Here is a 26571-nt window from a genome sequence, read left to right as displayed (position 1 = left end):
CACTTCTACAACAATTACCACTTTTACAACCCCATCTATAAATATATTAAACAACCATGGTGACATTACACATCCCTGTCTAAGACCTACTTTTTAAGAGGGAAGTAATATCCCTCTCTTCTACACGCCCTAACCTGAGCCTCACTATCCTCATAAAAACTCTTTACAGCATTTACTAACTTACTACCTATTCCATATACCTGCAACATCTGCCACATTGCTCCCTTATCCACTATCATATGCCTTTTCTAAATCCATAAATACAATAAAAACTTCCCTACCTTTATCTAAATACTATTCACATATATGTTTCAATGTAAACACTTGATCTACACATCCCTTACCCACTCTAAATCCTCCTTGCTCATCTGAAATCCTATTCTCTGTCTTACCTCTAATTCTTTAAATAATAATCCTGCTGTACACTTTTCCTGGTATACTCAGTAAACTTATTCCCCTATAATTTCCAGGACTCAAGTCCGGTTATATAAAATAACCGGTTTCCCTGAATCCCTTCACTAAATATTACCCTGCTCACACCCCAACAGCTCGTCAGGTCCCAAATACCATTTGTCTCCATTCACTCCTATCTAACACGTTCACGCACACTTGCTGGAAGTCCAAACCCCTCGCCCACAACACCTCCTTTACCCCCTCCCTCCAACCTTTTCGAGGACGACCCCTACCCCGCCTTGATTCCCCTACAGATTTATACGCTCTCCATGTCATTCTACTTTGATTCATTCTCTCTAAATGACCAAACCACCTCAACAAACCCTCTTCAGCCCTCTGACTAATACTTTTATTAACTCCACACTTTCTCCTAATTTCCACACTCCGAATTTTCTGCATAATATTTACACCACACACTGCCTTTAGACAGGACATCTCCACTACCTCCAACCGCCTCCTCACTGCAGCATTTACAACCCAAGCTTCACATCCATATAAGAGTGTTGGTACTACTATACTTTCATACATTCCCTTCTTTGCCTCCATAGATAACATTTTTTGCCTTCACATATACCTCAATGCACCACTCACCTTTTTTCCTTCATCAATTCTATGATTAACCTCATCCTTCATAAATCCATCCGCTGACACGTCAACTCCCAAATATCTGAAAACATTCACTTCTTCCATACTCCTCCTCCCAAATTTGATATCCAATTTTTCTTTACCTAAATCATTTGATACTCTCATCACCTTACTCTTTTCTATGTTCACTTTCAACTTTCTACCTTTACACACACTCTCAAATTTGTCCACTAACCTTTGTAATTTTTCTTTACAATCTCCCATAAGCACAGTATCATCAGCAAAAAGTAACTGTGTCACTTCCCATTTTGTATTTAATTCCCCATAATTTAATCCCATCCCTCTTCCCAACATCCTAGCATTTACTTCTCTTACAACCTCATCTATAAATATATTAACAACCATGGTGACATTACACATCCCTGTCTAAGACCTACTTTTACCGGGAAGGAGTCTCCCTCTCTTCTACGCACCCTAACCTGAGCCTCACTATCCTCATAAAAACTCTTTACAGCATTTACTAACTTACCACCTATTCCATATACTTGCAACATCTGCCACATTGCTTCCCTATCCACTCTATCATATGCCTTTTCTAAATCCATAAATGCAATAAAAACTTCCCTACCTTTATCTAAATACTGCTCACATATATGCTTCAATGTGAACACTTGATCTACACATCCCCTACCCACTCTATAACCTCCTTGCTCATCCGCAATTCTACATTCTGTCTTACCTCTAATTCTTTCAACAATAACCCTACCGTACACTTTTCCTGGTATACTCAGTAAACTTATTCCTCTATATTTTTTACAATTTCTTTTGTCTCCCTTCCCTTTATATAAAGGGACTATACACGCTCTCCGCCAATCTCTAGGTACCTTCCCCTCTTTCATACATTTATTAAACAAAAATACCAACCACTCCAACACTATGTCCCCCCCTGCTTTTAACATTTTTGTCATGATCCCATCAGTTCCAGCTGCTTTACCCCCTTTCATTCTACGTAATACCTCACGCACCTCCCCCACACTCATATCCTGCTCTTCTTTACTCCAAAAAGATGGTATACCTCCCTGGCCAGTGCATGAAATTACCGATTCCCTTTCTTCGTTGACATTTAAAAGTTCCTCAAAATATTCTCGCCATCTACCCAAAACCTCCATCTCCCCATCTACTAACTCCCCTACTCTGTTTTTAACTGACATATCCATTTGTTCCCTATGCTTTCTTAACTTGTTTAACTCACTCCAAAATTTTTTCTTATTTTCATTAAAATTTCTTGACAGTACCTCTCCCACATCATCTGCTTTCCTTTTGCACTCTCTTCACCTTTCTTTTACTCTCCATATACTCTACTCTTCTTATAACACTTATGCTTTGTAAATACCTCTCATAAGCTACCATTTTCTCTTTTATCACACCCTTTACTTCAACATTCCACCAATCACTCCTCTTTCCTCCTGCACCCACCCTCTTATAACCACAAACTTCTGCCCCACATTCTAATACTGGATTTTTAAAACTATTCCAACCCTCTTCAACCCCCCCCCCCCACTACTCATACCTGCACCAGCCCACCTTCGTGCCAATAGTTGCTTATATTTCACCCGAATTTCCTCCTTCCTTAGTTTATACACTTTCACCTCCCTCTTACTTGTTGTTGTCATTTTCCTCTTATCCCATCTATCTCTTACTCTAACTGTAGCTACAACTAGATAATGATCTGATATATCAGTTGCCCTTCTATAAACATGTACATCCTGGGGCCTACACATCAACCTTTTGTCCACCAATACATAATCTAACAAACTACTTTCATTACATGCTACATCATACCTTGTATATTTATTTATCCTCTTTCATAAAATATGTATTACTTATTACCAAACCTCTTTCTACACATAGCTCAATTAAAGAATCCCCATTTTCATTTACCCCTGGCACCCCAAATTTACCTACTACTCCCTCCACAACATTTTTACCCACTTTAGCATACATACATTTACTAAACAAAAATACCAACCACTCTAACACTATATCCCCCCTGCTTTTAACATTTCTGTCATTATCCCGTCAGTTTCAGCTGCTCACTTAATTATGGTTGCAGGTGTCGAGATTCTCTTCCTGGCCCCGCCTCTTCACTTGTCGCTAATAGGTCCCCTCTCTCCCTGCTCCATGAGCTTTATCACACCTTGTCTTAAAACTATGTATGGTTCCTGCCTCCACTACATCACTTGCCAGACTATTCCATTTACTGACAACTCTATGACTGAAGAAATACTTCCTAACATCCCTTTGACCCAGCTGAGTCTTCAGCTCCCAATTTTGACCCCTTGTTTCTGTGGCACCTCTCTGGAACATCCTGTCTCTGTCTACCTTTATTCCTTGCAGTATTTTGTATGTCATTATCATGTCTCCCCTAATCCTAACTCCCCTAACTCCTGTCTGTCTGTCACTCTGTCTCTATCTTCCTATCTGTCTGTCTAGCACTCTGTTTATCTCTGTCTCCTATCTTAGTATCTGTCTTCCTGTCTCTCTGTCTGCTTGTCTCATTCTGTCTCAGAGAGCCACTCAAGAACCAACAGGTATTACACAACAATGTAGAGTCGTCACGTCTGATTCCTGAACAAGTGAGAATGAGTATTACTTGCCAGTCATGCTTATTATGCCTTAGATCTACAAGCACAGTATAGAACTCTGTCTGGATTTTTTGGTAATTTACACTATGAATAATAACTGTATTTATGTGTACCTGTGAGACAGAGATAGACACTGACAGGGATAGACAGAGATAGATACAGACAGACGGAGACAGAGACAGCCAAAGTCAATCAGACAGCCAGCCAGCCAGCCAGCCAGCCAGCCAGCCAGCCAGCCAAAGCAGCCGGCCTACTAAGCACGTATTACACACGTTCCTGAATTGTTTCTCTTTACTTAGGGCATAGGTTATAGGACATTCTGGCAGGATGACACTACCAGTGGTATGAGGAATGATGGGATGCTGCACAAATGTTGCATATGGGTTATTATCAAAGTTTTAGATATTTCCTTGACCACTTGTGGCCACATCCATCTCAAAGCCACTAAACTAAGGGTCAACATCACTTTCCTCTTAAAAAGGGAGTGTTAATATAACATGACATCAGTGAATCCCTTGTGTTTGCCATGCTGTTTGCTCTAACTGGCACTCAATTGAACTGGTTTTCCCATAAGGTACTAAGTGGGCCCAAATTATTTTAATACTGCACACACTAAGTGTTAAGACCCATTCTATACAGATGAGGCATCTCAGGCCAATCATGTCGAATTTGGAGGAGGAAAAAATAAAACGTTGATCTATGTTTGCAGCACTAGCGGTAACAATGTAGATCTGTGTTTGGACAGTTAATGGGCTAATAATGTTTCATTAATACAAATAATAGTGTATTTACACATACTCATGAATATTCATGTTTTTTAAGTTAATGCTGTTGCAATAACCTTAATTGCTTGGAATTCTGCTCACAATCATTTTGTGTAGCATACAGATGCATTCACGTGCACGTAGGTGTATGCATGCACACACGCACATAAGTACACACACAGTGAAGAAGCAGGGCCAGGAGCTGTGACTCGACCCTTGCAACAACAAATAAGTGAGTGCACACATGCACACATACAAACACATGTGCACACAATTACACACACACACACACACTCTTGGAGGAGTCACGCGGTTTGAGCTCGTGTTTTGGTGGTAATTTCTGACTGTGCCATAAGGAATAGTGTGGGGGATATAGGCGTGTGCACGCATAAGAGTGCATATAATCACTTAAGCCCCGAAAAAAGGAAATATAAGTGATCACAGAAAAGAAAACAAAGGAAATAGTGGCTGAGTGTTTAGTGGGGACTGTTGGAAGGGTGAACGGTTGTGTCAGGCCTAAATAGTGTTGCCATAATAACGCAGTGGGGTATTTGAAGAATAAGTGCAACTCAAGACCAGGGAGATAAGAGATATGTATAGATGTGTCAGTAAATACAGTGAGTGAGTGAAAAAATTAGAAGAGCTAGAGACTATAGTGCATACAGGAAGTTAGTGGAAAAATTACCGAGAAGCATCAAACTTCTTCAACTTCTGGGACAGGACAGACCCGCAACGTTACTCCACTGCCAGCCGCAAGTAATATTCACCTAGTTTGAGTTGTATGGGGTCAATAGTACCTGTCTCTAGCTGGAATTGGGGGTCACTCTCTCTCAGTAGTAGTACCAGTTCCAGTAACCAGTTACCAGTAACCAGTGTACCAGTAGATGACTCACTACCAACCGTCTCTGCGTGAATCACTGTCTGTATTCATACTGTGCTGACCACAGCAGTATTTCAAACACCCCTCTCACATATGGGTACTGGGGTTGGTTAGTCTTACGAGAGTGAGCAAGGAGGCAGGTCACGGCTGTTAGGGCGCTACCCACATTATCCGTAATATACGTACTTCCAGCCTACATGAGTATTTCTTTACCCTATCCACGTGTTCGAACCCCACATGATAAATGGTGGCAACGGTGTGGGGCGTGGATTAAGCTTTTTAAGGGTATTTCAAGACATTAGAAGACTGTTTGTGAGTAGCCGGCGGGTCAAAGGTGAACCGTAGCTAGCCGCTTACCCTCACTCACAACCACCACCCTGTACTCCAGCCTGCAAGCCTGTTGCAGCTGTTTTTCAAGCTTCTGGCTTAGTTCGTTTGCTAATTGCTTCAATCTCCGAGGGGTTGACCCAGATTTTGCAATTAAGCCAGTCAGTAAGCCAGACTGTGGAGAACGCCAGTCAGCCTGTCATCCAGCCTGTCTCCTGTCATCCACCTGCTCCTTCATGCTGTGTGCATCGTTACCCGTCTTCCAGTCAGCCATTCTCGTGGGTTAAGCCAGTCAGCCAACCCAGCTTCTAACCCAGCTGAGAGAGAGAAGTAAGCCATGCAAGTTCCTCTGAAGTATTGTCTCGTATATCGCTTTGTGCTCCCTATTGGATGCTAAGAGTGAATTTCACCATTCTTGTGGCATAGAGTGGCTTATCAAGCCACCTTTGTGAGTGGTGAGTGGAGTGCGCGCCAGTGAGCGCCAGCGAGCATCACTCCCACCACCACCCATCCACTCTACTCACACCACCACCAGCCATCCACCTCGTCTACCTGTGGTTGTTTGCACCCTTGTACCGGGTCCTAATACTGTTTTGGCTCACATAATTGGTCAAGATTGTAGCTGAGCGCCAACAATAAAACCAGTTATGTGAGTTCACCGAGAAAGCGCATATCTTCCAACAACAGTGAGTGTAGGAGGCGTCAGTCATCACCGCGCAGGACAACCTTCGACAACCTACCCTCGTCACCATCACCGTAGACCACTCCAGACTCCATAATTTTCTGTTTAGAGACATTTTTCTTGCATTTAAAGACATTTGCATGTGTGAGACATTTATAGTGAATTTCTTGTGTACTCTAAGCCTTGTGTTTTCAGTGTAGACTCAGTGTTTCTTTGACTCGTTATTTTTGCAATATTTTTTCAGTGTTTTCGCTCATATCTTTTTTATCTGTGTTTTTTTTTTATGCTACTCTCTGTCTGTAGTAAGTATTATTGTGTAGTGTACCAGTCAGTCACTCTGTGTGAAGTGATTCATTTCTTATTGTATTCTTTCAGCATTGTATTCTCCAGTAATTGTCATTGTATTTCATGCAGTGATATTCACCCCAGTATACTAAATTATCCATTTATTTCTATGTGTACCTTTTTTTCGTATGCCAGCAGTGTCTCATTCCTCTAATTTTTTCGCAGACTTGTGTACCATTATTTTTGCCAGCAAATTTTTGTCGTATCAGTCACAGCAAGATTTTGTTGTAAGAATATACTAAAATAATGAATACGTGATTAAGTGTTGTGTGCCCCGCCACTTGTAAGTGTTACACTTGCCTCACCACTTGTAAGTGTTACACTTCCCGTTTTGTTCCTTGTTTTAATTTTTATTCATAATTTTTATATTTCTTTGAACAAATTCACTCTTGATATAATTTCAATTTCTTTTTAACGTAAAGTGTTTTCTTTACTCTGTTTGAGTAAATTGTTTTGTCTAACAATTAAGAGTTAAAGTGTTCAATCAGTTTTTATTCATATTTTTATTTTATTATTTAACCTGAGTTTTCCCAGTGAGACTTTATTATTGCAGTGATTATTTCTACACCTTATTTTGTTGCACTAGTTCTGCAGTGAATTATTTTCTTTTATTGATATTTTTATGCATTATTATTCTCAGTTCATTATTGCATCTTGTTTTTCATTTTATTAATTTTCCTGATGTTGTCTTTGCATTATATTTTAATTTTGTTTATACATTTTTAGAGAATATTTAAATTTCCCAGTTATCTCTCGTTGCATACAATTTAGTGATTTTATTTTATACTTTTTACATTGATTTAAAATTTTATTAATTAATTCCTTTATTAGCAAGAGTAAAGACAGCTCATTTTGCATTTAATTCAGTCTCCAGTAATATTTTTACTTGTATATTTCAATGTAATTTTTTTTTCTTGGCCAATAGTCCTTTACATTGATTTGTCCTTCTTGCAGTGTATCTTAGACATTTTTTTTTATTACTTCTGCAGAATTAGTTGTATATCTTTTATTTCAATTCTAGAATTTTATATCATTTTTATTGTTCATTATTTTTGCCTTATTTGTTCTCGTGTTACTTTGCCATTATGTCTCATATACCGTCAAGTGATACTTTAGTGAATGTCGACACTCAGACCTCTCAGGCTACTGCTGCTGCTGTCATCAGTCCTCACAGTTCAGCGACTGACAGACCGACCCAGACACTGAGATACTATAGTTATACTCATGATTCCCTTGATGCGTTACCTTTATTCAATGGCCATGTACATAGTCTTGAAGCATGGTTTACTGCCATTCGTTCTCATGCTAAGGCTCTAGTTGAAGGTCCTCCTTCAGAGGAAAGTCTTATCAGACTTGCTAAAGAAGCTCTTCATCGATCCCCTGCTGCTGTTCACGTTGTTGATCTCCTTGATATGCGTGACTTGAGGAATATTACTAAGTGGTCACAATATGAGGAACTGATTCGTTCTTTCCTTGTACCAGTTAAAACAGCTGATCCATATGTCGTTCTTAGGGAACTAGTGAATGCTACACCCATGACTAATGAATCGTTGAGTGCCTTTGCTGTTAGATTAGACAAACTTTTATCATCATTTATCAATGCTGTCCAGTCCTCAGCTTTTGTCCCTGACGAGGTTAAACCATTCACAGAACCGTTTGCTAAAATAGCAGCTTTTGGAGCAATTAAAGAACTAATGCCACCTGCTTCCGTGTGTGCTTATGAGGCTAATCCTCCAACTGTGACGATGGAACCACTTACAGCCCTAAATCATGTACGTTCCTTGTGCCCCCAGGGTACTTTTCCATGTATCAAAAGTAATTTCACACCTATGCCTCAGTCTGCACCACCTCTTGTTTGCACCACAGCGACAAATCGTGGTCGTCAACCATCTCAGAGATCACCAAGGACCAGTGTACAGAGTCGTTATAAACCTCGTAGTATTCATAGTACATTCAGTAACCATAGTCAGCGGACTTGTTACAACTGTGGTTTCCGTGGCCATATTGCAATTATTTGTCCTGATAGTTACCCTAAGAGACGTCGTACTGATGATGAGTACCAGTCACTGCCGTACTGTACTTATCATAGAATACATGGACATGACACATCTGAGTGCAATGCTCTCTACAACCTTCAGTACGCTAGGTCTTTCCGTGGCCGTTCCAACCACAGAACCCGTAGAGGAAACAGACGTCGTGGTTCTCAAACTAACCAGAACCAGGCTCATTCTTCCAATTCGGGGGAATTCGAGCGCCCCAGTCAAACCGTCCCATGGTGACAGTAGGTGATAATGAGTACACCATTCCCGTTCACAATTCCTTTGAAGCCTTAAGCAGTCTCGAGAATGACAATACTGCTGATGATGTTGCTTCACATGTCTCTGACATAGATGATTTTGGGGATGAAGTGGAACAAGTCTTTTCTGATGACAATTCACCTTTTTGTTTGCACATAACTTCCAATGCAACCATAGGCCCTATAGTGCAAGCATCTGTTCATAATGCGCCCGTTCATTTGTTAATGGACTCTGGTGCGCAAGTCAATATTATTAGGTCTAGTTTGTTTAAGGATAAGCAGTTACTACATGTCCTTCTCGTAGAACCGACTCATGTGTCCTCCCTTAGTGGAGTAGCTGGCTCTCACCTGCGTGTCCGAGGTCGGACTTCCCTAACTTTTTCTATCCAAGGTAGAGACTTCACTGCTTCCTTCCTTGTTGTCGACCAGATTACTTTCCCTGGTGACCTTCTACTGGGATTTGCTTCCATGCGAGACTTACGCATTGTGCTCGACCCGTACCGATGGCATGCCCAAATTGACGACTTGATCGTTCCATTCTGGGGTTACCAGCTTGGATCAGAAATCTGTCATACTGCTGCAGAGTATGATGTACGGATTAAGTCCTTACAAGCCAATGCATTCTCCAGTAGCGTACCCAAGCGGTCAGGCACTGGTAATTCTGTCACTCCCGTCTGTGTTCCACCTATACCTTCAGACTTGCAGGATAGTGTGTTGCCTCAAGTGTCCGAGGACACTCAGACTGCCTTGAGTGCACAACCTATCCTTGCAATGATTGCTAGTTCAAGTAGTAGTTTCTCCACAGGGGATGCCTTGTCAGAAAATGATTACTTGAAACTAGTAATGCCATCTCTTGTTGATGTCACATGCCATCTGCAGAAAGACGTCTCTGTTGCAGCTAGTGCTCTCACTAGAGTGTCTGTAGTTGTTCCTAGTGTTCCAGATGGTGATAACGTCCTAGTTGACAGTGATTCCTGCAAAGTAAAAGGTCTATTTGTTGAACCATCCTTACATGTTGTAAGAGATAGTAAGATCCATTTCTTCCTAGCTAACACTTCTGGTCACAGTGTTCGTCTCAGAGCTAATACCAATCTTGATGACCTTGTTCACTATCCTTACCCTGTTCAGGTAGAGGATGAGTTGTCACCTGACCAGTGGGTCGGTGCTATTTCTGCCGGGGAGTCATCCACTTCACTGGATCAATCTGTTCCACCAGTTGAGGAGAAAGACTTAGCTCCCACTGACTTCCCAGATGAAGTCAGGCGTTTGTTGACTCTGTTGAACAAACGTCGTAAAGCCATTGCCTTACCAGGTGAGAAGATGGGTATAACGAACTTATTGTCCCATCATATTCCACTTGAACCTGGTACTAGACCTATCTACATACCTGCGTACAGAATGCCTCATTCACAAGTTGTTGTCGCAGAAGAATTAATTAATCAAATGCTTGATGATTGAGTTATTGCACCTAGCAATTCACCTTGGAATGCACCCTTGATCCTAGTACCTAAGAAGGATGGTACTTGGCGCCCAGTAATTGACTTTAGGAAGTTAAATGCGAAAACCATTCCAGATCGCTTCCCACTTCCTGTACTGGGTGATCTTTTACGTAACATCGGAGATAAAGTCTTTTCAACCCTGGATTTGTTACAAGGGTTTTGGCAAGTCCCTCTTCACGAGGACAGCCAAGAGCTAACTGCATTCTCCACTCCTACAGGTCATTATCACTTCCTCCGTATGGCGTTTGGATTACGATCCTCCCCTATCACGTTCTCAAGGCTCATGACTAATATCTTTAGAGGTCTCATAGGTAATGCACTTATGGTGTACTTAGATGACGTAATCGTCATGTCTAAAGACGTGGATACACACTTGAAAAGACTTGATGTAGTACTTGGTAAGCTTGAAGAAGCCAATTTAAAGATCAAACTGTCTAAATGTCAATTTTTCAGATCAGAAATTAAGTTTCTTGGTCACGTAGTCACTCCTAGAGGGGTTACAACTGACCAAAGTAAAGTAACTGCAGTACTAAATTTTCCAACACCCAAAACTGCTGATGCCGTAAGATCCTTGGTGGGCTTAGCAGGTTTTTATAGATCTTTCATTGCTAATTTTTCTTCCATAGCTGCTCCTCTGACTGAGTTGCTTAAGAAAGATGCTCCTTTTGTTTGGACCTTCTGTCAAGAAAGAGCATTCCAAACTCTAAAAGAAAAGCTAACATCTGCTCCAATTTTGAAATTTCCAGATTTTTCTAAGCCCTTCTATCTGACAACTGATGCTAGTTCCATTGGCATAGGTGCCGTACTAGCTCAGACGACTGATGGCAAGTACAACACAGTTGCATTTGCTAGCCGAGTCCTTACAAAGGCTGAACGTAATTATACAGTAACTGAGCAAGAAGCTTTAGCAATAGTATGGTCTTTAAAGCACTTCTGAGACATTATTTATCAGTACTCTGTTCATGTCTTGACAGACCATGCTCCACTGATACCTTTATTCCAGAACAAACAACCTACTGGAAGGTTAGCCAGATGGACCTTGACTATCCAAGAGTTCAATCCCACCTTTGAACACTTACCTGGCAAGTCAAATGTAGTCGCAGATGCCTTATCGCGACATGTTAGTATAGTAACTGCAGACCCTCCATTTAGTGCTGAAGATGTAAAGAATGCTCAATGAACAGATCCCATGTGGTCTGGTGTGATTCGATTCCTGCTCCAGGAAGATCTTATTCTGACTGTGAAGCCACCAGCACCCATCAGTGACTTTGTCATGAACCAAGAATTACTGTATCGAACAGCCAAGTTGGGTACTCCTAGCAGAAGAGTATACCAGTTAGTAATTCCACAGTCACTAGTGAATGTAGCCTTACAGCTAGTTCACGATGTACCAGGTGTTGCACACCCTGGTATGGATCGTTCAGTAAAACAAGCCAGATTGAAATACTTTTGACCTCGTATGGCAACTGATATTTCTGAGTATGTTAAGAAATGTAGTGTCTGCATGCAACATAAAGGTAATGCTAATGGTCCTAATCCAATCCAAGTATATCCAACTACTAGCGAACCGTGGGAAAGAGTTGCGCTAGATTTGTTAACTAATTTCCAATGTTCCCTCCAAGGCAACAAACATCTGTGTTATGGTAGACCATTTCACCAGATATTGTGAGTTAGTTCCTATTGCAGATAAGACTGCCGAGACAGTAGCTAAAGCGTTTAAAGAACGCATTATCTGCAGGCATACCACCCCTAAGTCCCTAGTAACAGATAATGGAGGTGAATTCTGTAATGAGATTCTTGAAAATTTGTGTACCTTGTACAAGATCTCTAAATCCACCATTGTTCCTCATCATCCTGCCAGCAATGGGTTAGCGGAACGAACCAATAAAAAAGTACTTGATGTCTTGAGAGCCACTATCAATCCCAACAGTGAAACTTGGGATGAAGTCATACCTGATGTGCAGTGTGCTATAAATTCTGCTTACAATGTTTCTATAGGTGACACTCCACATTATGCATTGTACGGTGTAGATAAACGTTTGCCTTACGAGTTGTTGTATTCTAATCCAAAACCAAATTACAACCCTGATGATTTCATAGCAACTCGTACCAGCTTAGCTCAAAGTGTTTTTAGAAGAATCCGTGAAACACTTCATAAATCAACAGCAGAATTTACAAGAGTCGCAAACACTCGAGCAAAGCCATCCAAAATCAAAGTAGGTTCGAGAGTTATGCTGACTAACTTTAACAAAACGTCTGCAATGCCAAAGCTTGATCAAAAGTTTGTTGGTCCTTATTGAGTAGTTGAACATATCACTGGTAATAAGTATAAGGTTAGAGAAATTAGTACTGGTCAGTATAAAGAATCGCAATTAGATCATATGAAGTTAGTATGTGATGATAATGATGTTCCAACCCAGACTACTGTGACAGACTCTGACAATCCTCCTGATCCTGTACTCTCTTCCTCTGATACTCAGTCAGACGATCAACCTGAATGTCGTTATTCCCTACGTACACGACAGGTATTGAGAAATCCTCAAGTATCATTTGTAACTTCCAATTCAGATTTGCCTCAAATACGGCATGAGTTAGCCAGTGCAACAGAGTTTGATCCTCCCAGAGATGACACCCATTCTGCATATGTCAATCTTACCCTAGCAGAGTTGGGGTTAAATGTAAATAACCTGTATAGATGAATAATTACAGTATCAACTTATCAGTATTCAAGAATTTTTTTTTGTGTTCACGTTCTCTCCGAATTCTGAGAGTTAACAGTCTAGATTTGAGTGCACCGAATCTGCCTTTCTGTTAAACTACTAAACACTAAAGTCACCTTCAGACTTCACAATGAGGCAGCCATTAATAACTTCACAACAGCAGTAGCAAACATTGACTGGCACACTGAGCTAGAAATCTATACAGATATTGACGAATGTATTAATAATTTTCTAAAAAAGACCCAATACCTCTATAACAAGCACTGCCCTAAAAAAACTAAACAGATGACAGCTAAGAGACTGAACAGTCCCTGGCTAACACCCAGCATTCTCAAATCCATAAATACAAAACACCAATATGAAAAACAGTACAGAATGGGTCACATAACCAGAGACCAAACAAAACGTTACTCGTCAATCCTAACCAGCCTGATAAGAAGGGCAAAAAAATTGTATTATGAGAACAGATTATCCAACTTACGAGGTGATGTAAAAAAGACCTGGAAAACCCTATCAGAAATTCTGGGAACAAAAAAGATATCACGAAATAGCGAAATAAAATTAGCAAAATCAGATGAACCCCAACTCCCACCAACAGAAACAGCAAACAGACTCAATGATTTCTTCTCCACTATAGGACAAAACCTTGCCAATAAAATCCCAAGCTCAGATACCCCACCAAATGACTACCTCACTGGCAACTACCCGAACACACTGTTCCTAGCTCCGACTAACCCATACGAAGTCTCCCTTATTATCAACACACTAAAAAACAAGGCAGGAGATTTAAATACCTTACCACCCTTTATATACAAAAAAGTGTCACAAGTGCTATCACCAATCATTGCAACACTCTTTAACAAATCCATTGAATCCTCCACCTTCCCTACAGTACTCAAAATAGCAAGGGTCACCCCGATCCACAAAGGAGGAGACCAAACAGAGTTGAATAACTATAGGCCAATATCCAACTTACACCCTCTCTCAAAAATCTTTGAAAAATTAATTCATAAACGAATCTACTCCTACCTTATCTCCCAAAACATACTCAACCCCTGCCAATTTGGATTCAGGCCTAATAAAAATACTAATGATGCTATTATACACATGCTAGAACATATATACACTGCAATAGAGAAAAAAGAAGTCCCACTGGGGATCTTCATTGACTTACGTAAAGCTTTTGATACAGTTGACCATGACTTGCTCCACGTAAAATTGTCACACTATGGTATAAGAGGGCACTCCCTCAACTACCTCAAGTCATACCTCAGCAACAGAAGCCAATATGTGTACGCAAATGGGGCAAACTCTTCTGCACAACCAATTACAGTTGGTGTCCCACAGGGAAGTGTCCTTGGCCCTCTTCTCTTTCTCCTATACATAAATGACCTACCAAATGCTTCGCAATTACTCAAACCCACACTATTTGCAGATGACACTACATACGTCTTCTCCCACCCGAGCCCAGTCACGCTAGCCAATACTGTAAATACCAAATTACAGAAAATATCTACCTGGATGAGGACTAACAAACTTACACTAAACATTGACAAAACCTACTTCATTCAGTTTGGTAACAGAGCTACAGATGTCCCTCTTAACATAATGATAAACGGATCACCTATCACAAAGCTAACAGAGGGAAAATTCTTAGGAATCCACCTTGATAATAGACTCAAATTTCATACACATATACAACAAATTTCTAAGAAAATTTCCAAGACTGTAGGCATACTATCGAAGATACGGTACTATGCTCCACAGTCAGCCCTCCTGGCCCTATATCACTCTCTTATTTACCCCTATCTCACCTATGGAATTTGTGCATGGGGCTCAACAACAAGTAACCATCTCAGACCACTAATTACCCAACAAAAGGCTGCAGTTAGAATGATAACAAATACTCACTACAGGCAGCACACTCCACCAATATTCAATACACTCAACCTACTCACCATACAAAACATCCATACTTATTACTGCACCTATTACATACATAGAACACTTAACTCTGATATTAACCCTCCCCTCAAACATCTCCTTGCCAACCTCAACAGAACACATGACCATAACACAAGGCACAGATCACTCTTTGATGTTCCTCGTGTCCATCTCACGCTATGCAAAAACTCAATGCACATAAAAGGCCCTAAAATCTGGAATTCATTACCTGTAAATATAAAAGAAACACTACCTGTTTATAAATTCAAGTCTCTTCTCAAAGATCACTTACTCACCCAAAACCAAATAAATACTGAATAACTGAACCTTATAAATTGTATATCTTAAATGTTTCTCACAATTATATCACATAAATGTTAAACCTAAAACCCAATCTAACTTTATTATTTTTTAAATACACTACCTAACAGAATACTCCATTCTACTGAATGTACAACAATGCATGCAACCATATGACCTGTCTTTGTAATACTCACTTGTGCTTTATAGTAATCTGTTTACATTAATGTTTTATCACTGATTTCATCATTGCTTAGTTAATCTTAAGTTAATTTTAAGCCAGCCCATAATGCTATGCATAGTATAAGTGGCTTTGGCATGCTGCTCTTATCTGTATTTTTTTGTACCTCTGTATGTGTGCTCAAATTGTAAATAAATAAATAAATAAATAAAAACACTCTTTCTTTGTATATATTCCTTCCTCAGAATCCGTAGATCACATGAATACAGATCGATCGATCAAATTTTTTTTTATCACTTCTATTGTGTAATCCCAACGTTGAGTTTCATTCGATGAGTTGTGCTATATTATACCTTGTATTGCATTACAGTTTCAGTTATGTAAGCTTCCATTCCAATGTTCTACTTATGTATGTTATAATGTTCAATTGTTGTGTACTTTGACATTGTATAGAATCAGCCCAAGCCGTATACCTGCCATCTCTAGTTTGTATTAGTTGTATGTCGGGACGACATACGTTAGCGTCGCCGAGCTCTCAGTAGCAGTACCAGTTCCAGTAACCAGTTACCAGTAACCAGTGTACCAGTAGATGACTCACTACCAACCGTCTCTGCGTGAATCACTGTCTGTATTCATATTGTGCTGACCACAGCAGTATTTCAAACATCCCCCTCACATATGGGTACTGGGGTTGGTTAGTCTTAGGAGAGTGAGCAAGGAGGCAGGTCACGGCTGTTAGGGCGCTACCCACATTATCCGTAATATACGTACTTGCAGCTTACGTGAGTATTTCTTTACCCTATCCACGTGTTCGAACCCCACATGATATCTCCTCAAGCTATCAGAATTAGAATAAGCAGCATTTACTGGCATTTAATACAATTTAGAGGTAGCGGCATATAGGCGAAGCCTAGTGTATTTATTTTTGAACGTAATTTTAAACACATAAGACAGTACAGTGGGAACCAAGAGATCGGGTACATATGCAATACAGTACATACGTGGGAAATAAGGACTGTTTACATAAACATATGCACACACACTAGGTGAGAACAGGCTCTGCTGTTAGGCACTTGAATAGCTGTAGCACACACACACACACACACACATGCATGAACGCACGCACGCACTCGCGCGCGCGCGCGCGCGCACACACACACACACACACACACACACACACACACACACACACACACACACACACACACACACACACACACACACACACACACACACACAGGATTTCACACCTTCCCGTGAAGTGACCCTATAACCCTTCTTTTCCCCCCCCCATCTCTCTCCCTCTCCTCTCCTCTCTCTTCCTCTCTCTCTCTCTCTCCCTTTCTCTCATCCTCTCTCTCTTCCTCTCACTCTTTCTCACTCTCTTCCTCTCTCTCTCCTTCTTCCTCTCTCTCTCCTCCCTCTCTCTCTCTTCCTCTCTCTCTTCCTCTTCTTTTCTCTCTCTCTCTCTCTCTTCCCTTGTCACTCCCCCCCTCTCTCTTACCTTTTCCCTCTCTCTCACTTTCTCCCCCTTTTTCCCTTCATTTCCCCTCCTTCTAGGCTCCCCTTCTCTCTCTTTCTCCCTCTCTCTCACTCTCTCCCCCTTTTTCTTTTTCTCTTTCTCTCTCTCTTTCACTAAAAAAAAAAAAAAAATGGTTGGGACTCACAGGAATCAGGGATCAGATGACAATGGTACTGGTAGGGAGGAATGGATGGAGGAACAGTGGAAAAGGATAGAGCAAGAATGGGAGAGAAAATTAGGAGAGCTTTCTGAAAAAATGGAGAAAGAGCTCTCTGTGAAATGGGAAAAGAGGTTGGAGAAGGAGACGAAGAATTGGGAGGCACAAGTCGAAACTGCAGTAGCCAGGGTAAAGGTCCTAGAATTTGAGGTAAACAGGCTGAAGCAAGTCTCAGGGGTAGTGACCAGAGAAGACACACCATACGAAGCTGAGAGGCTGAACAGGAAGGAAGGAGATATGAATTATGCTAAGGTCATATCAGCTTGCAAAGAAGGGCCAGGGAGTGGAAGGGAAGAGCAGATGGGTGCAGATGGAGAGGGAGATAGGTCAAATGCTGAGGCACAACCATGCTACCAAGAGCCACTGGAAAAATCAAGGGAGAAAATGACCACATACAGACAGGAACCAGAGTCACAGAGGGAGAGGCAATGGGAGGAGGAAAGGGCAAAATCAGTGATTATCCATGGGCTTCGGGAGAGAGAGGAAAGGACACACACTGAAAGACGGCAGGAAGAAAGAAAGGAGATTGAGAAAATCATCATGGAAATAGGGGGAGAAGACATGGATGAGATTGTAAATTTTCAGAGAATAGGGGGGTACTTGAAGGGGAGAAACCGACCGATCAAGCTGATTCTCAGGACAGAAACAGTGTGGAACAGGATCCTCCAAGAGAAACCACGGTTGAAAAGCTCGGAAGAGTACAAGAAGGTGTTCCTAGACAGAGACAGAACACAAACAGAGAGACAGCAGCTGAGGGAGAGGACAAAAAAGCGAAAGGAGCTAGGAAAGGAGACAAGCAGAGGTCAGTCAGAGCAGAACAGAGCAGCAAGGGCAAGCACACACACAACTATCCTCAGAACCCCACAACCTATCACACCATCCCAACACACAATACAATCCATACCCACAGCTTCCACCCAACCCCCAACCATAGAATCCCACAGTATGCTACCAGGTCTCCCACCCCCACAGGCCCCCCAAACCACAGTGTTGGAAAGGAAACTGAAGGTATGGTACACAAACGCTGATGGAATAACAAACAAGTGGGAGGAGTGGCACGAAAGAGTCAAAGAGGCATCACCAGACATCATAGCGATCACAGAAACCAAGCTTACAGGTATGATAACAGATGCCATCTTTCCAGCGGGATACCAGATCCTGAGAAAAGACAGAAGGAACAGGGGGGGTAGAGGAGTGGCATTGCTGATCAAACATCGATGGAATTTTGATGAACTGGAGAGAGGAGACAGCGGAGAAGAAAGTGATTACATATCGGGAACGCTTCACTCTGGTGGTCCCAAGGTGATAATTGCAGTGATGTATAACCCACCACAGAACAGCAGGAGGCCAAGGCAAGAGTATGACGAGAACAATAGAGCGATGGTTGACACACTGGCTGCAGTGGCCAGAAGAGCTCATGCATGCAGGGCAAAGCTCCTGATCATGGGCGACTTTAACCACAAGGAGATCGAATAGGAGAACTTGGACCCACATGGGGGCCAAGATACATGGAGGGCTAAGATGATGGAGGTGGTACTGGAAAACTTCATGTACCAACACGTAAGGGACACTACAAGAGAGAGAGGAGAGGATGAACGAGCAAGACTGGACTTTGTATTCACCTTGAGTAGTTCAGATATTGAGGACATCACATATGAAAGACCCCTTGGGGCCAGCGATAATGTGGTTTTGAGCTTCGAATACACAGTAGAGCTACAAGTGGAGGGGAAAGCAGAAAGGCCAGGACAAATGAAACCAAACTACAGGAAAGGGGACTACACAGGAATGAGGAACTTCCTGAATGAGGTTCAGTGGGATAGAGAACTGGCAGGGAAGCCAGTTAATGAGATGATGGAATATGTAGCAACAATGTGCAAGGAGGCTGAGGAGAGGTTTGTACCCAAGGGTAACAGGAATAATGAAAAAGCCAGGATGAGCCCATGGTTCACGCAAAGATGCAAGGAGGCAAAAACCAAGTGTGCTAGGGAATGGAAGAAATATAGAAGGCAAAGGACCCAGGAGAATAAGGAGAGCAGTCGTAGAGCCAGAAACGAATATGCACAGATAAGAAGGGAGGCCCAACGTCAATACGAAAACGACATAGCAGCAAAAGCCAAATCTGACCCGAAGCTGTTATACAACCACATCAGGAAGAAAACAACCGTCAAGGACCAGGTAATCAGGCTAAGGAAGGAAGGAGGAGAGACAACAAGAAATGACCGTGAAGTATGTGAGGAACTCAACAAGAGATTCAAAGAAGTGTTCACAGAGGAGACAGAAGGGGCTCCAGAAAGACAGAGAGGTGGGGTACACCACCATGTGCTGGACACAGTACACACAACCGAGGAAGAAGTGAAGAGGCTTCTGAGTGAGCTAGATACCTCAAAGGCAATGGGGCCAGATAACATCTCTCCATGGGTCCTGATAGAGGGAGCAGAGGTGCTATGTGTACCCCTAACAACAATATTCAATACATCTATCGAAACAGGGAGATTGCCTGAGGCATGAAAGACAGCAAATGTGGTCCCAATCTTTAAAAAAGGAGACAGACATGAAGCACTAAACTACAGACCAGTGTCACTGACATGTATAGCATGCAAAACATGGAAAAGATTGTCAGGAGAAGAATGGTGGAACATCTAGAAAGAATGATCTGATCACCAGCAGCCAACATGGTTTCAGAGACGGGAAATCCCATGTCACAAACCTACTGGAGTTCTATGACATGGTGACAGCAGTAAGACAAGAGAGAGAGAGAGAGGGGTTGGTGGATTGCATTTTCTTGGACTGCAAGAAGGCGTTTGACACAGTACCACACAAGAGATTAGTGCAAAAACTGGAGGACCAAGCAGGGATAACAGGGAAGGCACTGCAATGGATCAGGGAATACTTGTCAGGAAGACAGCAGCGAGTAATGGTACGTGGCGAGGTGTCAGAGTGGGCACCTGTGACCAGCGGGGTCCCACAGGGGTCAGTCCTAGGACCAGTGCTGTTTCTGGTATTTGTGAACGACATGACGGAAGGAATAAACTCCGAGGTGTCCCTGTTTGCAGATGACGTGAAGTTGATGAGAAGAGTTCATTCGATCGAAGACCAGGCAGAAATACAAAGGGATCTGGACAGGCTGCAGACCTGGTCCAGCAACTGGCTCCTGGAGTTCAATCCCACCAAGTGCAAAGTCATGAGGATTGGGGAAGGGCAAAGAAGACCGCAGATGGAGTACAGTCTAGGGGGCCAGAGACTACAAACATCACTCAAGGAAAAAGATCTTGGGGCGAGTATAACACCAGGCACATCTCCTGAAGCGCACATCAACAAAATAACTGCTGCAGCATATGAGCGCCTGGCAAACCTCAGAACAGCATTCCGACATCTTAATAAGGAATCGTTCAGGACCCTGTACACCGTGTACGTTAGGCCCATATTGGAGTATGCGGCACCAGTTTGGAACCCACACCTAGCCAAGCATGTAAAGAAACTAGAGAAAGTGCAAAGGTTTGCAACAAGACTAGTCCCAGAGTTAAGAGGTATGTCCTATGAGGAGAGGTTAAGGGAAATCAACCTGACAACACTGGAGGACAGAAGAGATAGGGGGGACATGATAACAACTTACAAGATACTGAGAGGAATTGACAAGGTGGACAAAGACAGGATGTTCCAGAGATGGGACACAGCAACAAGGGGACACAGTTGGAAGTTGAAGACACAGATGAATCACAGGGATGTTAGGAAGTATTTCTTCAGCCACAGAGTAGTCAGGAGACCAAAACTGTGTGGAATAATCTAAATGAGGCCTCACTAGTGATGTATAGAGCTGTAAAATAACTTTTGGACTTCTGTTACTTACTTCTTGAGATAAATCCAAGTAATCTGTTAGCCTTGTTGTGCATACTTAGGCACTGCTGTCTTGGCTTTAGAGGCTGTACTAGCAAAACAGCTAAAAATTTAGTTGATTAGAACAACAAAATTGGCCTAAAATAGGACTGAAAGTGGGCAAAATTGCCGGTGTAAATTGTTTTGAGGCCATTTTGCACCTGCATAATTCCATGAGTTTTCCATCAAACTTTGCTCTTTTGGTGTTATTACCTTCAAAAAATAATTTTCTCCCACTTCACAAGAAAACAAAATGTTTTGTGGGGGATGACGTTGTTGGTTATTGAGAAGAAGTTTTATTGTGAGGGTCTGGACTTAAAAGGGTTAATGGGCTTCAATAATGGCAATTAAAGAAATCATATTTTTATAAAAAAGATTTAACTGCAATGATAAAAAGAATGTTGGTAAGTACAAGCAAGAGGCATTAAGGGAGTATTAAGGGATCAAAAATATGATGACAGCAAGATATTAGTATTGCAGAGTAAAAAAAGTACTTGTACAATAAAATAGTAGAAATAAAAAATGATAATGGTAACTATTTTTAAGATTATTAAATATAAAAATAATATAATTTGAGATGGTAATGCTAATCTAGATTATCCAGAAACAGTATAAAAGACAACGTAGTACAATATAAAATACAATACAGTATGACAATTGGAAATCCATAATACTTTACAATAAAATAAACAGAACAATGAATGGGGTAATAATATTTAAATAAAATACCAGTTCTGACAATGAAATAGTACTCTTTAAAGTAGTAATACTAAAATAAAATGTAGCTTATAAGATACACAATATAAATGTACAATGTAGAATAATAAAACTAACATATAACTACTAAGATGAGAAAGTGAGAGAGAGATAAAGGTGGACATAAAATGTCCTGCTGGAGGTTAACAAACAGACTCACGAAATCGTAATAACACGATTGCAAATAAACCATGGTATGGGTGGGGCTCGAACTCATGGCAAGCGAGTCGTAAAACTCCAGGTCAGTGTGCAAGCCACTCGGCCAGCTGGCTACAATAAGATTCATCCAACTAGGTATATTTATACACCACTGGGAGGTCAGCATGGATCCCACTGTGACCACAATGGCCATGATGAACTCTAGCTCAAGTCCCCTCAAAGCCATTATGACTCATGAATTGTAATAAACAGAATAATATCAGTGGCATATGTAACTCTGATAAATGTAAGAATGTGAGGTAGAAGCCCCATTAGCCAAACTCCAAATTTGGTAAAGACAATAAGATAAGCACATGGTGGACCCCCAGTTTTCAGCCGGTGCAGAAATCATCCAATTCGAATTTCAAGCACTTTTTTGGCGAAATTTCCCCCCCGGTTTCGTACATCGGCTCAGAAATTGATGGTACCAGATGCATCCACCTGAGCCGCTCATATGTTCGTGACTCATTCTTGGGCACATTAAATGTCCCATTTTACGTTAATATAAAAATTTTCATTAATCCATCTATATTTTCTTCAAAATTATACTATAACACATTACATACAATATAAACATGCAATGTTTATATGCTATCGAGTGGAGGGGGTCGGGTGGAGGGTAAACATTATGTTTTCTCTGGTCCAGCTTCAGAGAAAGCGTGTATGAATCATCTGCAATGGCCCAGTAACCACCCTTAATAGTACACAAGGCTTTTGTTTACAATTCTTGGCATGAATTATTCATTACTTCTCCCTTTGGTAGGTAAGACACATAGGCAACAGTTAGGCAACTTTATTCCGAAACGTTTCGCCTACACAGTAGGCTTCTTCAGTCGAATACAGAAAGTAGGCAGGAACAGTAGAGATGTGAAGACGATGTAATCAGTCCATCACCCTTGAAGTCGTAGAATTTGAGGTTGTCAGTCCCTCAGCCTGGAGAAGTTCAGTTCCATAGTCAGGAACTATCTGAAGATCAAGTGACAGTGCGGAGACTTAAATACTGTCGGAAGGAGAGGTGCAGAGTAGTAGTAGTAGTGAGAATGTAGCCAGAGAGGTCAGGTCCCTCTCAGATCCAACAGTTCTCACTTGAAAGGGTTGTCCAAGGTGTTTTCTGTACCAAGAGGCCTACTGTGTAGGCGAAACGTTTCGGAATAAAGTTGCCTAACTGTTGCCTATGTGTCTTATCTACCAACCTGTCGGTATTATATACCATTTTGATGTTCAACTTCTCCCTTTGTTTATGATGGCATCTAAAGGTAGTTGTTAGAAATGATTAAACTCAGTGAACGTGGTATGTTGATGGTAATAATATGGCTGTAGACTGCAGTGTATGTAGCTGGTAGGTATAAGCTTGGGATGTAGCCCTTTGGGACTACAAATAAATACTACTCACCAAGAAGAGTCTTCAATAAAGGTATGTAATGTTCATTTATCATTAAAATTAGTCATTTATATTTATTTCTCATTGTTTTCTGTATGTAAAACAATAGTTATTCTCTATAAAATGTATTTTTTAATATTTTTGGGTGTCTGAAACAGATTAACTGGATTTACATTATTTCTTATGGGAAATATTACTTCGGTTTTCGGCCATTTTGGATTCAGGCCAACCTTCTAGAACGGATTAATTATGAAAACTGGGGTTCTACTGTACAGTGGACCCCCGCTTAACGATAACCTCCCAATGCGACCAATTATGTAAGTGTATTTATGTAAGTGCGTTTGTACGTGTATGTTTGGGGGTCTGAAATGGACTAATCTACTTCACAATATTCCTTATGGGAACAAATTCGGTCAGTACTGGCACCTGAACATACTTCTGGAATGAAAAAATATCGTTAACCGGGGGTCCACTGTATTTGTATTCACTTACCTTTTTGTTGAAGAGGAGCATTTCATTGGCTTTCGCTGGCCCCATAATCTTTGGGAATGTGTAGGTAGAGCAACCCTCAGGAGACTGACCAAGTGCACTGAATGGTGTGTGGAAAGTTGCCTGATGAGTGATGCTGAATTAGCTTTGATAATAAATATTAAAGATTTTTGTAAACTAATTTCATTTATACAAGAGAAGGTTCACAACTTCACACAAAAAACAAATGTCACGAAGTCATTATGTCATGTTAAAATTTTTACTGAAGGGGATCATGAAAAAATGCAGTATTGAAGTCATTTCTCAGTCAGAATTGTTAAACAAGATAGTCGCAAGAGCTTGTGAGTGATCAACCAAGCGTTGCAGGGATACCAAGCCCTATAAGGAATAATTCATTAGAATTAGATCTAAGGCACAGTGAACTCGAGTGGATTATGTTCCTGATAATTGGCACTATATGTGAAATTGTGATATATAGGCTGAAGAACATAAGGGAAAATAGAGTGACATTCTTGACACTTTCAAGATAAATAATATTTTTTTTTTAAATTTCTTAAATAATCAAAAAATAATAGTTTTTGATACTTAACCTTGTAGCAAACATTGCTGTTGATTTGGAAGTGTGTGTAGAGAGGGCTGATGTGGACCTACTAAGCCTAGTTGGATGTAGTGAGGTTTATAGTCAAAAACTTGCTTTTACCTCAAAGTGAGTACTTGGTGCATGTTAATCTTAAAATGTGTGGTGAGAGTTGCTGTGACCCTATGGGCCAAGTTGGATGACTGTGGATGGCTGTGGTTTTGTGTTTATGTCAATGCAGAGTTTACCTGGAGAGAGTTCTGGGGGTCAACGCCCCGGCGGCCCGGTCTGTACTGGAGTGCCCAGGAATTCTGTAATGCATCTGTGCTCTCTTTTGCCCTGTAGTATGTACATTGTTCATAATATAGTATCACAGCAATGCTTCCAGATATGTTTGGATACTTTTCAATCAAAACATCTGAAATTAAGCACCTGTCTGAAGTGTTTTGTGTATGTCTTGGAGTGTTATAGTTTACTTTCCCTGGAAGTACATTGTTTTACATTTTATATTTTTCTGTCATGTTAAAGCCCATAGTTATGCAAAACATAAACTAGTTACATAATAGGTATATTATATGCCTCAATTTGTAAGGGGTTAGGAGAACAGATATTGAGATAAGAAATTTAAAGTGACAATTTAAGATTTTTTTTTTTCAACACACTGGCCCCATCCCACCAAGGCAGGGTGACCTAAAGCAGAAAAGACTAAAGTTTTTCATTTTAAATTTACTAATTTATACAGGAGAAGGGGTTACTAGCTCTTCGCTAATTTAAATTTTATTTTAGCATGTTGGCCGTATCCCACCAATAAAAGAAAGTACGTATAATGACCATCCTATGTAAAATTATCAGTTGATACAAAGACATATGATAGGGTGGACTGGGGAGCAATGTGGCAGATGTTAATGTAAATGTATGGAAGAGGTGGTAGGTTACTAAATGAAGCTAAGAGTTTTTTATGAGGATAGTGAGGCTCAGGATAGAGATGTAGGAAAGAGGGAAATTATTACTCAGTAAAAGTAGGCCTTAGACAGGGATGTGTGATGTCACTATGGCTGTTCAATATATTTAAGATGGGGTTGTAAGAGAAGTGAATGCCTGGGTGTTGGCATGAGGTGAGGAATTAAGAGATAAAGACTAACACAAAGTGCGAGTTATTACGGTTGCTTTTTGCTTATGACACTGTGCTTTTGGGAGATTCTGAAAAGAAGTTGCAGAGGTTGGTGGATGAGTCTGGAAGGGTATGTAAAAGAAGGAAATTAAAAGGGAACATAGAAAAGAGCAGGGTGATGAGGATATCAAAAAAAATTTAGGTAATGAAAGACTGGATATCAGAATGGAAGGAGGGAGTATGGAGAAAGTAAATGTATATGGGAAAAAAGGTTACTAGCCCACTGCTCCATAAATTTTAGTTACTTTTACAACACACATGGCTTACAGGAAGAAAGATTTACAAATAACCTGCACACAGAAGAGAGGAGCTTACAACGACGTTTTGGTCCGACCTGGACCATTTACAAAGTCACACTAACGAAAAGGAGAGAAGGGGGGAGTATATATAGGCAGGAGGTGGTAGTGGTAGTAGTGGAGGTAGAAGGTAGTAGTGGGGAAGATAGTATGGAGGAGCAGCAGCCAGTCAAATACTATGAAAGAGGAGCACTACAAGGGAGCTAGGTGCCCACAGAAAGATTCTTATTCCACTTCCCATGGATATGAAAGGAAAAGTAATAAGAACAAGAACTACGAAGATAAAATCAAAGAAAACTCAGATGAGTATGTATACATAAACGTGTACATGAATGTGTAGTGTAACCTAAGCGTAAGTAGAAGTAGCAAGATGTACCTGAAATCTTGCATGCTTATGAGACAGAAAAAAGACACCAGCAGTCCTACCATCGTGTAAAACAATCACAGGCTTCCGTTTTACACTCACTTGG

At 40.9% G+C, this 26571-nt stretch overlaps 1 protein-coding gene across 3 annotated transcripts in view; it reads right to left on the bottom strand.

The window, feature by feature from the left end:
- The window catches only part of LOC128694615 (enoyl-CoA delta isomerase 2-like), a 223433-nt gene that overhangs the window by 56042 nt on the left and 140820 nt on the right, over positions 1–26571 (bottom strand). For all 3 annotated transcript variants that reach the window (XM_070088394.1, XM_070088385.1, XM_070088389.1), the window contains exon 7: positions 24061–24180. In XM_070088394.1, the coding sequence (XP_069944495.1) occupies positions 24061–24180 (120 nt within the window). The remainder of the gene's footprint in view (positions 1–24060; positions 24181–26571) is intronic.

Source organism: Cherax quadricarinatus, chromosome 2 (assembly GCF_038502225.1).
Source record: "Cherax quadricarinatus isolate ZL_2023a chromosome 2, ASM3850222v1, whole genome shotgun sequence".
NCBI classification, from domain to species: Eukaryota; Metazoa; Arthropoda; class Malacostraca; order Decapoda; family Parastacidae; genus Cherax; species Cherax quadricarinatus.
This window is presented reverse-complemented; position numbering and strand designations above follow the sequence as displayed.